Source organism: Babylonia areolata, chromosome 29 (genome assembly GCF_041734735.1).
Source record: "Babylonia areolata isolate BAREFJ2019XMU chromosome 29, ASM4173473v1, whole genome shotgun sequence".
Taxonomy (NCBI): domain Eukaryota; kingdom Metazoa; phylum Mollusca; class Gastropoda; order Neogastropoda; family Buccinidae; genus Babylonia; species Babylonia areolata.
In genome coordinates this window covers 31,104,903-31,116,929 of record NC_134904.1, presented here as the reverse complement: position 1 = coordinate 31,116,929, position 12,027 = coordinate 31,104,903, and the positions used below count along the sequence as shown (strand labels likewise).

General features: G+C 41.4%; 1 protein-coding gene across 1 annotated transcript in view; it reads left to right on the top strand.

The window, feature by feature from the left end:
- The first annotated feature begins 5,086 nt into the window (after nucleotides 1-5,086).
- LOC143302325 (uncharacterized) overlaps nucleotides 5,087-12,027 on the top strand; it is a 28,494-nt gene continuing 21,553 nt past the window's right edge. The window contains exons 1-4 of the mRNA XM_076616940.1: nucleotides 5,087-5,226; nucleotides 6,574-6,669; nucleotides 8,617-8,715; nucleotides 9,688-9,747. Coding sequence (XP_076473055.1) covers nucleotides 5,193-5,226; nucleotides 6,574-6,669; nucleotides 8,617-8,715; nucleotides 9,688-9,747 — 289 coding nt within the window. The 5' untranslated portion in view covers nucleotides 5,087-5,192. The remainder of the gene's footprint in view (nucleotides 5,227-6,573; nucleotides 6,670-8,616; nucleotides 8,716-9,687; nucleotides 9,748-12,027) is intronic.

The window sequence follows — 12,027 nt, the reverse complement described above, 5'->3', positions numbered from 1 at the left end:
GTGTGTGTGTGTGTGATGAGTGCGTTTGTGCATGCGTGCATGTACATGCATGTGTCAGTGTGTATTTGAGTGTGGTGCGTGAAGAAAGAGAGGAAGAACGCTGAACGCTGAACGACTTTAATGACTCAGGCCAACAGCCCCTATCATGACATTTGTGGGGTAATACCTAATCAAAAGGAAAAAAAACAAAACAAAGACCACACACACACACACACACACACACACACACACACACACTCCAGTTACACATGCCCACATACACTCCTACATCTACCCTTCCATACACAAACACACCTACGCACTTCTGCACGCACAAATCAAAGCACCAAGCGGCAATGTTGTGATGGCTCCCGTGGGATTCCTGCTGTACAACAATAAAAGCGAAATACACGTGATAAACGACAGTATGGTCAGCTAAACTAACGCCGCGAGCATTTCAAAGCTTGCCGTGAAGCAATTATCGTAGCCAGCTGAGCGCTCGGCTACATATATATATAGATATATATATATATATATATATATATATATATATATATATATATAAAGTTACCGCTTCGCACTGTACTGACACGAGTGGCAAAATGGCTGACTGAACACTTCAGCTGGCTTTAGTTCGTAAAAGGGCTCAAAGAAGGCATGTGCAATCCATCTATTTCTTAAACCAGTGGGGAGGTTACCAGTACATGCATACAACGATCCAGATTTTTTTTCTTTTTTTTTTCTTTTCTTTTTTGCTCACCATCACTGAAACAAGTCGAGAGTGTGTTTGTTCGAACTGAAAGTTGTTTGCTAGAAAAAAAAACAAAAACAAAAAAAAACAAAAAAACAAACGGAACGATTTTATCTGAAGCAGCCCACAGCGATCTGCATTATAATAATATAATAATGGAAACTTATATAGCACACTATCCAGAAATCTGCTCTAGGCGCTTTACAAAAACGCTTTTGTTAACATAAAACATTATATCTATGTTACATACACACACCAAAATGTGACTACACACACACACACACACACACACACACACACAACACACACACACACACACACACACACACACACACACACACACACTGCATACATACATTTTAACATACATGTGTATCTAACAGCTACCCTAACACATACACACACATAGGCAGGCACAAACTTACATAAACACACTTATATTTGGATGGTATCAAAATTTGCCTTGGCTTCAAGGTGTACGATTGATATTCCCAGAGCAACAGACATTCAAACAGAGCGACATGGTCTGTGAGCATTCAGCTGGTCTGTTTGGTCTGTTGATTCTCCTTTCTCTCTAGAATTCGATATGAAACAACATTAGACACACATCTCTCTTGGTCTTAAGAAAAAAGATAAATAAATAAAAAGCTGTTAAAACATGCTTTTTCCAATGTCAGTCAGTCAAAGTCATGTACACACACACACACACACACACACACACACACACACACACACACACACACACACAGAGGCAGATATCCCCACACCCACATACATACTTACAGTGTCATTGAAATCACCTAGGACCTTTGCTTAAAATGTACTGTGTGTGATAATGCAATGGGATATCGCTTACAGCTTACATAGAAGGACTATGAGTCTCAAACTAGGATGCGAAATTGCACTGGCTCTTAGTGCTGCAGCCTTGGGGGCTAGTTGGTTTTTGGGAAGCATCCCAACGCCGGCTGTTCTAAAACCCTCTTGGCCGAGAGAGTGGGGATGAAACTTGGGCAAGACATTCTTCACTATGATCAAATTCTAGCCCAGATAGTCGGGACAACAGTGACCTCCTCTGCTGTTCTGATGGTCATATGATGTCACTGATGCTTCAATGTGTTTTACAGTGTCCAGTGATTTGTGACACTGATACCGTCCCAGGAAGAAATAAAAACTACATGTAGAGAGAAAAGAAATTACTCTGAAAGAAGTCTGCTTCGAGGGAGAGAAAGAGAGAGACAGACAGACAGCAAAAAAAAGAGAGACAAAGAGAGAGAGAGAGAGATTAAGAGAGAGAGAGAGAGAGATAGCAAAAGAGAGAGACAGAGAAAGAGAGAGGGAGAGACAAATGCAATTTCTAATGTCAAATCACACACACACACACACACACACACACACACACACACACACACACACACACATTATATATATACATACATATATATATGTGTGTGTGTGTGTGTGTGTGTGTGTGTGTGTGTGTGTGTGTGTGGAGAGAGAGAGAGAGAGAGAGAGAGAGAGAGATTTTGCTGTTCTTGCTGGCTATAGAACATTGTCCAAAACATAGCCCTCCAAGCATCACCAAGCGGTCCTGAAGCGTTTATTTTGAAAACACTCATAAATTATAAATATGTCCCCCTGTCACTACCACGCATGCTCCAAGCGTGCGATCTGCGCAACAGCCGATTGGTGAAAGCGTTGGACTTTCAGTCTGAGAGTCCCGAGGGTCTTGGTAACGACGCCTGGGGCGGTATTCAAGAGAACATCTGCCTGCGGGTAAATGTGTAATCTGCAGGTAATCTGCCTGAGGTAAGGCAAACTGCCCGAGGGTAAGCAATATCCAGTATCCATGAACACAAGAGTCTACCCCAGAAGGCAACCCGTACTACCTGCCAAAGGTGACTGCCCATGAAGCAGAGATAAATATTGGGATCCTTTTGCACAATTTTTCTTTCTTTAAAAAAAAAAAAAGAAGGGAAAACAGGCGTGCTTTACGGACAGCACGTGTTTTGCGAACTCTCTCGACAATGTTCGAGCTGTGGTGGGATGAGAAGTGAAACTGAGTGCATGTCAGACTGAATCAGAATGTTGGGATTAAAAAAGAAAAAAAAAAAAAAAAAAAAAGACAGACAGACATTGGTAAGCTGTCTGAGCAAACTGTGTGTGTCTTGAATATGTAAAGATAACTTATCCTTCAAGGTAAACTGCACTCAAGGGTCCCAATCATGTCAATGATAACTTGCCTTGGGTGTTTCAGATCTCAACATGTACGCAGACCTGCTCGTGCCTAAACCCTCTTCGTCGTGTCTGCTCATGCATAAAATCAAACATGTACATTAAAGATCCTGTAATCCATGTTAGCGTTCACTGGGTTATGGAAACAAGAATATACCTAGCAAGCACACCCCTGAAAACGGAGTATGGCTGCCTACATGGCTGGGAAAATTAACAAAAATGGTGGATGTATGGTGTGACGAAGGCGTTTTAGAGTTGTTCTGAATCTGTGGAAAGGAGAGGAATTACTTTTCAAATCGAGAGTTCAGTCCCCTTAATTTTCTTTCTTTTTTTTTCTTTCTTTCTTTTTAAGTGAGTTGTTTCGAAGGTTTGATATTTTGGATGGTCAGTCGGTTCCCAACGCTGGCAGTGAGGTAAACAACCTTCTCCAAAACTGACTCAGTTACCTGCTAACGTTTTCGTAGGTGAGTCAAGGTTGTTTATTTCTTGGGCTTTGTTTGGGTCTTTGGATATTGAAAGTTACATGGAAAATGTCGTCTGCTCTTACCATGGAGAAGGTCGGTTGAACTGAAGAATCTTTCAGCTTTCTGATATTGCGTTTGGTCGAAGAATTATTGTGAAAATGCTTTGGAAATCAAGTTGGAGATGTTGGTTGTGTGTACTGAGTTTAACATGGTGGTTTGTTGTTTTTTCGTCGACGTAGAGGAGGGTATCCTTGTCATCAGTAACAAACATTTTGCTTCGTCACAAAGCAGGTTGAAGGTGACGGGAAGCACCACAGCCTAGTCTTAAATGCCTTGAAGTGCTTAATGGTTAAGAAAAATTGTCTGTCATGAACTCTCTCTCTCTCTCTCTCTCTCTCTCTCTCTCTCTCTCTCTCTCTGTGTGTGTGTGTGTGTGTGTGTGTGTGTGTGTGTGTGTGTGTGATTAACTTTAAAGTTTGATCTTTTGTCGACGAATACAAGTGGCAAAGGAAATGAACTTTACTGGATGGTAAGTATCAATAAGACCCTTCATGTCATCATTGTATGGGTTATAGCTTAGTCTTTTGTGAAGGACTATGACTCAAACTAGGAGGCAAAATTGCGCTAGCTCTTTGTGCTGCAGCCTTGGGGGTTAGTTGGCCTTTGGGAACCATCCCAACGCTGACTCTCCTAAACCCCCTTGGCCGAGAGAGTGGGGATGTAACTTGGGCAGGACACTCTCCACTATAATCAAATGCTAGCCCAGATAGTCGGAACAGCACTTACCTCCTCTGCTGTTGTGATGGTCATCGTTGAAAACGACTGACTATTATACGTGATGCAAACAAGATGAGAGGTTAATGTCCAAATTCAAAAATTGGCAAAATAGAAAAAAAAAGTAAGATAGAGGCAGTGATATGAATTCAAGTTCAATGAGCCCTGGTCTTGTGACTGGTTATGGGTACAGCAAGGTCAAAGTCACAACCTGGCACACAATATTGATAGGAAATATACCCTGTGTGCAAGAGAGAGAAGGTCTTTTATATAATCTTCAGCGAACATGGTACAATGAGTGGTCATAGTGAAAAGCCAAGAAAAGAAGAAAGGTCAAAGATCAAGGTCACAGCATTCAATACAAGGATGCAGCACTACGAGACAGTGCAATCCTGACGCCTAGTTTGAGACTGACAAAAGACAAAGCTACAAATGAATTCCTGTTGCAATGGAAAAAAACAACAACAACCAACAACAAATAATTGATCGTACAGCTCTCACTTTGCTGTTGGCCCAACTGTAAGCTTGACTCAATCGATCAGTCTTCAATTTCATGTCTTTCCACTTCGTCTCAGTGATAAATAAACGAGCGCTTCCCATCAGCTGAACACAGCCGCCCGCTGCACCGGGCCGACCATTCGCACCCAACCTCGCGTCCACCACGGAAGAGAAGCGTTGGTGTTGTGGGTGTCTCTGTCCCCCCCCCCCCCCACCCCACCACCCCCCAGTCCTCCCCCCTCCCCCCTCACCCCCGCCTCCAAAGCACCCCACCACCACCAGTCCCCCCACCCAATCCCCCTCCACTCCTACCCCGCTCTGTGTGTGTGTGTGTGTGTGTGTGTGTGTGTGAACTGGTATTACCTTTCATTCCGGGGATTGCGAGAACACAGCAATCAACACAGAAGGAAAAAGAGACTTGGCGGACGGACATCATTCACATTCACTGCGTGTTTATCTGTTCTGTTGTCCCTTGTCATTTTCTTGTAGTTGGAATGGCTTTCGAAGGAAAATCCTGTTTTCAGAAAGGTGAGTGTTTGAGGATTTTTTGTGTGTAAGATGTATATGAATTATGATCCTGTCTGCGGCCCCCCACCCCACCCCGTGTGTGTGTGTGTGTGTGTGTGTGTGTGTGATTGTGTGTGTACGTGTGTGTGTGTGTGTGTGTGTGTGTGTTCTTAATTTCTTTTCTTTTTGACTCGGGAGTCTTTATTCGTTCCGTCAGCATGCAGGAATCACTATGTGCTTGTGTCTGTCTATCCATCTGTCTGTATATCTGTCTGTCTGTATGTCTGTGTCGGTGTCTGTGTGTCTGTCTCTATCTCTCAAGGACAGATTGGAAGAATAGGCCATGCCTAAAATCTTAATCCTTGAATAAAAAGTGAGGGGGAACTCCATTAGGAGTTGTGAGGACACTCCAGCAATTTTGTTTCTGAAGCATGCGAATGAATTTTCTCACACTGAGTAGCTGCAGCGTGAATATCCCACAGTTATGTTCCGTGTTCCATCATAGGCTGGATTTGGGTATCACATATTTCTAAAAACAATTCTAAGGAGCTCTTTTTTAATTTCATTTAAAAAAATCTTTTACAGTGATGACTTCTTCACGACACATGTTCACCATGGATACATTTGTAACGCTATTGTGTGTGTGTGTGTGTGTGTGTGTGTGTGTGTGTGTGTGTGTGTGTGTGTGTGTGTGTTAAACAGGCAAAAGTAAAGTCTACACCCGCTGAAAAATACGCACCTAAATATTCTTATCTATTTACTACGCGCATAGATTATAACTATCGTATCTGCCTTTTTTGTGCGCTGCCAGATTGCTTTTTATCCATATGAACATATTTGCCAAAGAACTATGAGGTGATAGTATTATGTTGTCGAAATATACAACACTAATAACACACGCACACGCTCACTTACACGATTTCGTTAAAACAGAGTGTTTCATAAGGAATCCTATGTAATTATTCGAACTGATTTTGTTTTGTTTTGTTTTTTTCTTCAAATTCACACTCTAAATGGAAACTTATGCCCTATATTGCTATGACAAATTACATATTTGGCTCAGGAAAACGGTGAGTTATGAAATGAGAAGAAAAGGAACTGGTGTGAACGTATATGACCTACTGTCCAGTAGCTCTTGCTGGGAACGTATTTGTCATATTGATGTCTTGTTCGTACACTGTATTTGAAAAGATACGTTTTCAGCTGATTTGAGCGGGGGTTCTTTTGTTGCTAGTGTGTGTGTGTGTGTGTGTGTGTGTGTGTGTGTGTGTGTGTGTGCGTGCGTGCGTGCGTGCGCGCGCGTTTGGGTTTATATATTCTTTGTTCAACTGTGGTTTGATGTGGGTTTCATTTGTTCGGGATTTTCAGGGTTTTTTGTTCTTTCTGCCTGCGCCCTGGTTGGTCTGTTTATAAAGGCGATAATGCTCGATTCACATCACATGCTGACGTGGACTTCTGGTATAGGTATGTCCTTTTAAGTTACGAAAATTACTACAGAGTTGTATATCGATATCAATCTATCTATCTATCTATATAATTATATATATATATATGTGTGTGTGTGTGTGTGTGTGTGTGTGTGTGTTCTTCTTCTTCTTCTTAATGTTGTTGGTTATGTTGTCATTGGTAATCTTCTCTTCTTATTTTTCTGGTTCTTTTTTCTTCTTTATTTTCTTATCTACTTTATTTATTTATTCATTTTCTCTTGTAATGTTATTTCTAGTTGTGTTACAACGACAATTTCTCGTTGTGATATTTTTTGTTATTTCATCCAAACGTTGGACAGAGTATCCAGTTCTGATCACCGCGTTGGACTCATGTAAACGTCAGGCATCTGTTCTCTACAGCATAATTATCATCTGGTGTGGCGCATATGGATCTGTCGGCACGCTCTGACACTTTGAAAATGGAACTGAAACTTCACCGTCATCATCATCATCATCACCATGATGTCTTCTTCTCGCCTATGACGCTAACATCATAATTATGTTTGTTTTCATTCTTAATGACGTTGATGATGTTGGTTCATCTGCTGTGTGTGCGTGTGTGTGCGCGCGCGCATGTGTGTGTGTAATTAATTTTACTATCATATTCTTTTCTCTCTTTTTTTTTTTGCATCATTATATCTGTCACCTATTTCGGGAAGTACACTGTCACACCGAGCAAAATATGTCTTAGTTTAGTTTGCTTTCTTTTTCTGGTTCTCGAAATTTTATATGGCTAGACCATTCTGCTTCTGGGCACTGGGAAGATGAATTGTCACCCCCTTTATATATATATATATATATATATATATATATATATATATATATATATTTGTCATAATTGTGTGCAGTCCACATGTGTGTTTGCCGCTGTATTTGTGATGCAGGGAAGTAACTGTGTTCAGGGTAGTCGATGTCCTGTTTGTGGAGTATCCTTCCCTTTACAATCTGCTTTACTCGAAGGGTAAAGCTTTTGTTTTATTGAGCATTCTGCATCAAACCAACCAACCAACTACTTCGTATGATTTTGTCCGCGATTTTTGTCTGCCGTGTTGTGATGTGGTGCCAAAAAGTAGATTTCGGTGCACAAAGAAACACTGACGTCAAATCGCTGGTAGTTGCATGAATATCGACGTCATCCATGTCAAGTTTGTCGTAAGAGGTCGGCGACGTTAAGGTTTTGTTCGATTTCGGGTTTATGTGTTGCTGTAAGTCTTCATTCTGATTTTGTTTTTTCTGTTCAACTGAAGTGGCAGGGTCATCGACTAGCGAGTCTTCATTTACGTCGTCATCGATTTTCTTTCATCGTTGGTGCCAACCCCCATGACTGACTTATTTCGTGATTTGTTGGTGTGTGGGTTTGCGTATATGTGTGTGCGGATCAACTGTTTATGAATTTATATTTTTGCTTTCGTTATAATTGTTTGTTTGAGTAAAATATATGTGTTCCTTTATTTGTGGCTCTGTATTATCTTGGGTTTTTTTTTTTTTTTTGTTGTGAGTGTCATAGTGTGGGCTGTGTCATTAGTTAGGGTGGGTTGGGAAAGGGGAAATAAGTCTCGGCATAGCGACCGTGACATATACACTATGCTAAAAGAATATTATAACGGATATTGTTCAGTATTTAGTAGCAATAGTAGGAGTAGTAGCAGTATTGTGGTTGTCATTACTATTATTATTAGTAGTAGTAGTATCATTGTTATTATTATTATCATCATCATTATCAGCATAATAATTATCATTATCACTCTTCTTTTTGTTCTATCATCATCAGCACCAACACCAGCACCATTGTTGTTGCTGTTGTTATGATAATGACGAGGGTGATGATGAATAGGAGGATTATTATTAGGACGATTATCATGATCACTGTCATTGTCATTTCATTGCAAATTATAATGATCGTTGACTGATTCCCTGTCCACAGTGCCGCCTCCTCACGAGGCGAAGAATGGTAATACGTCGACCGTGACAGACATGAAGGAACTGGATGAACTGCTGCAAGCCTTACAGACAAAACTGCAAAGTGACTTTCGCCGTCTTTCTCTGTGCCTGTCTGTCTGTTTCTGCCTGTCTGTCGGTCTGTGTCTGTCTCTGTCTCTTTGTGTCTGTCTTTCTGTCTATTTCCAAATGCCAATACAACAACACAACACAAGCATGGAGTCTTTGTGGGTGTCCTTGATGTGACGTATACATTGGATTGTAGGTCATTTGTTGTTTTTGTTAAGTTGTTCTGTGCTGGATGGATGCATGCAACACTGAAGTGTGGAGAAGAAGCTTTGGTATTTTGAGAACAGGGTAATTGTGGGGGAAAAGTGTAGTCGAGTACTATGATACGTTTTGTAGATGTAGCCAGTAGGAAACCGTATGATCTTCTTTACGGAGAAAAGGGTAGATATCCGTTTTGTTGAAACTGTCATATGAAATGAACAAGGATTGCATTGTCATGTAAACCATAGCGTTATTCACATGATACCCAAACCAGAATTTATCAAGACCAGTTACGAACCATGGATGGTTCTATGCAGATTATGTATCAAAAAATTGGATTGCAGGTGTTTTTTTTGTTTTTTTGTTGTTGTTTTTTTTTCATTTCCTCTAACATCGGCACACGTTCAAAAGAAATGAATTCAAGTCAGTTATGTATGGATTTATGGCTGATGGTCAACGTAATTATATTTCCTTTTACGACGCCATTTAAGATTCGGGCAAAAGAAAAAAGGCAACTTCCCCGACGATTTAATACCAGACAAAATTTCCCAACGATATATTCCATCCAACGAGATATGCAATTTTACCTGCACTTTTAATTCTATCTATCTATCTATCTATCTATCTATCTATCTATCTGTCTTTGTATGTTTCGATCAAAGCGCCACGTACTTTATATCAATCTTCATGTCACACTCAGACATTCTCCTTTTTTTCTTCTTCTTCTTTTTTTCCAGTGTATGCATGGAATTTAATCTGCTTCCATTAAAATCTATCTGTGTTTCAGATTACTCCGGGCCGAGGCAAAATTGGATGGCAAGAAAATGCACTAACAAGACCACAGGGGGTGAGCGGCTGAATGACACGTCATTGTTTGTGGCTGTCGTCATGTTCATCATGCATCATTGTTTATGACAGTAATGACATGTTCACCATACGTCATACCTCATCAGCAAGACTGAGTCCATGTACCAACCAGCTAGCTCACAGAACGCCAGTGCCTCCCCCCCCCCCCGCCCCCCCCAACCCACCTGCAATCAAGATCGATGACACAGAGACCAAGTCAGTCGACAAGTTTTGATACCTGGGCAGCACCTTATGCAGCAACGGAACCCTTGATGCAGAAGTGACGCTGCGCATCGCCAAGGCCAGCTCCGCCTTTGGCAGACTCAACAACAGGCTGTGGAACAATAAAGGCATCAGGCTCAGCACCAAAATCAAAACCTACAGAGCTGTTGTGCTGACCACCTTGTACTGCTGTGAAACATGGACGACGTATCGCCGTCACATTCAACAACTTGAGCAGTTTCACCAGAGATGCCTACGAAAGATCCTCGGCATAAAGTGGCAAGACAGGGTCTCCAACCTTCAGGTCCTAGAGAGGAGCGGCCTGCCCAGCATCGAAAGCCTGCTGATCCAGTGTCAGCTACGCTGGACAGGACACATTGTCCGCATGACAGACAGCAGGATGCCGAATATGCTTTTGTATGGCCAGCTGAAGGAAGGCCACCATGAACTTGGAAGACCCTGCAAGCGCTTCAAGGACATCTTGAAGACAAACCTCAAAGCCTGTGACACTGACATCGCTTCCTGGGAAACTGGTGTCCTTGAACGCTCTCGGTAGAGGATGCTGTGCTCTAGTGGCATAAATACCTTTGAAAACAAGAGAACGCTGGCCATTAAGGAGAAGCGTGAGTGAAGGAAGCAGGGCTCAACTTCTGGAGACGTTTTCCCTTGCAACACCTGTGGGAAGTGCTGCGCATCCAGAGTCGGCCTCTTCTCCCATATGAGGACACACACCGACAGATAAGCCTGCCTGCCAGCTTATCTGTCGGACCGTCGGGAGACTCCATCAGACTCCATCACCATACATCATTGTTCATGGCAGTAACGACATGTTCGCCATACGTCATTGTTCATGGCAGTAACGACATGAACACCATACGTCATTGTTCATGGCTCTAATGTCACGTACATCATACGTCACTGTTCATGACTCAAATTTTATGCCATGTACACCATACGTCATTGTTCATGGCAATAATGACATGTTCAAAATATGTCATTGTTCATGGCTGTAACGACATGTTCAAAATACGCCATTGTTCGTGGTAGTAACAACATGAACACCATACGTCATTGTTCATGGCTCTAATGTCATGTACACCATGTGTTACCGTTCATGACTCAAATGCCATGTACACCATATGTCATTGTTCAAGGCTCTAATGCCATGTACACAATACGTCATTGTTCATGGCAGTAATGACATGTTCAAAATATGTCATTGTTCATGGCAGTAACGACATGAACACCACACGTCATTGTTCATGGCTCTGATGTCACATACACCATAGGTCATTGTTCATGGTTCTAATGTCAAGTTCACCATACGTTATTATTCATGGATCTAATGTCATGTTCACCATACGTCATTGTTCATGACAGCCATGTTCAACACACATCATTGTTCATGACAGTGATGTCATGATCATCATACGTCAATGTTCGTGGGAGCAATTTCATGTTCATCGTACATCATTGTTTTTTCATGAACGCAGTGTCATGATCGTGATTCGTCCTTGTTCACGGCGTCAGTTTCCTGTTCACCGTGATTATTGTTCATGACAGCCATTTCATGATCACCACATGTCATTGTTGATTGCTGGCAGTAAAGTCACGTCTCGGAAGAAGCAGTCTTTCTTCTTCTTTTTGCTCCTGGCAGGGGTTGATGGGTCAAAGTCGTTTGCGGAGAATTGGGGGTGGAGGTGATTGTGAATGTGTCAGTTGGAAACATGTATTTATATGATGAAAACAGTGGTCGTTTTTAAGTGTATTTGCAGATAGTTGTCTCCCGAGTTTATAAAAGTGTTTGTTCACATATTTGTTAAAACATGTTTAATGCACACTTTCTGTACCTGCATCTTTAATCATTATTTTTTTTTTTTTCTAAGAATTTCTGATAACTTGGAATAGGGTATGTTATTCTGAAAATCAGTGTTTCCTAATGTATGTGGTAACATTAAAATATATCTCTTTTATTGTAACCAAGAATGCCATATTTCTTACAACACATAATGCCACTGAAAAGAGAATTCCAACAGCTGATTGTCACGGTTCGTGGCAT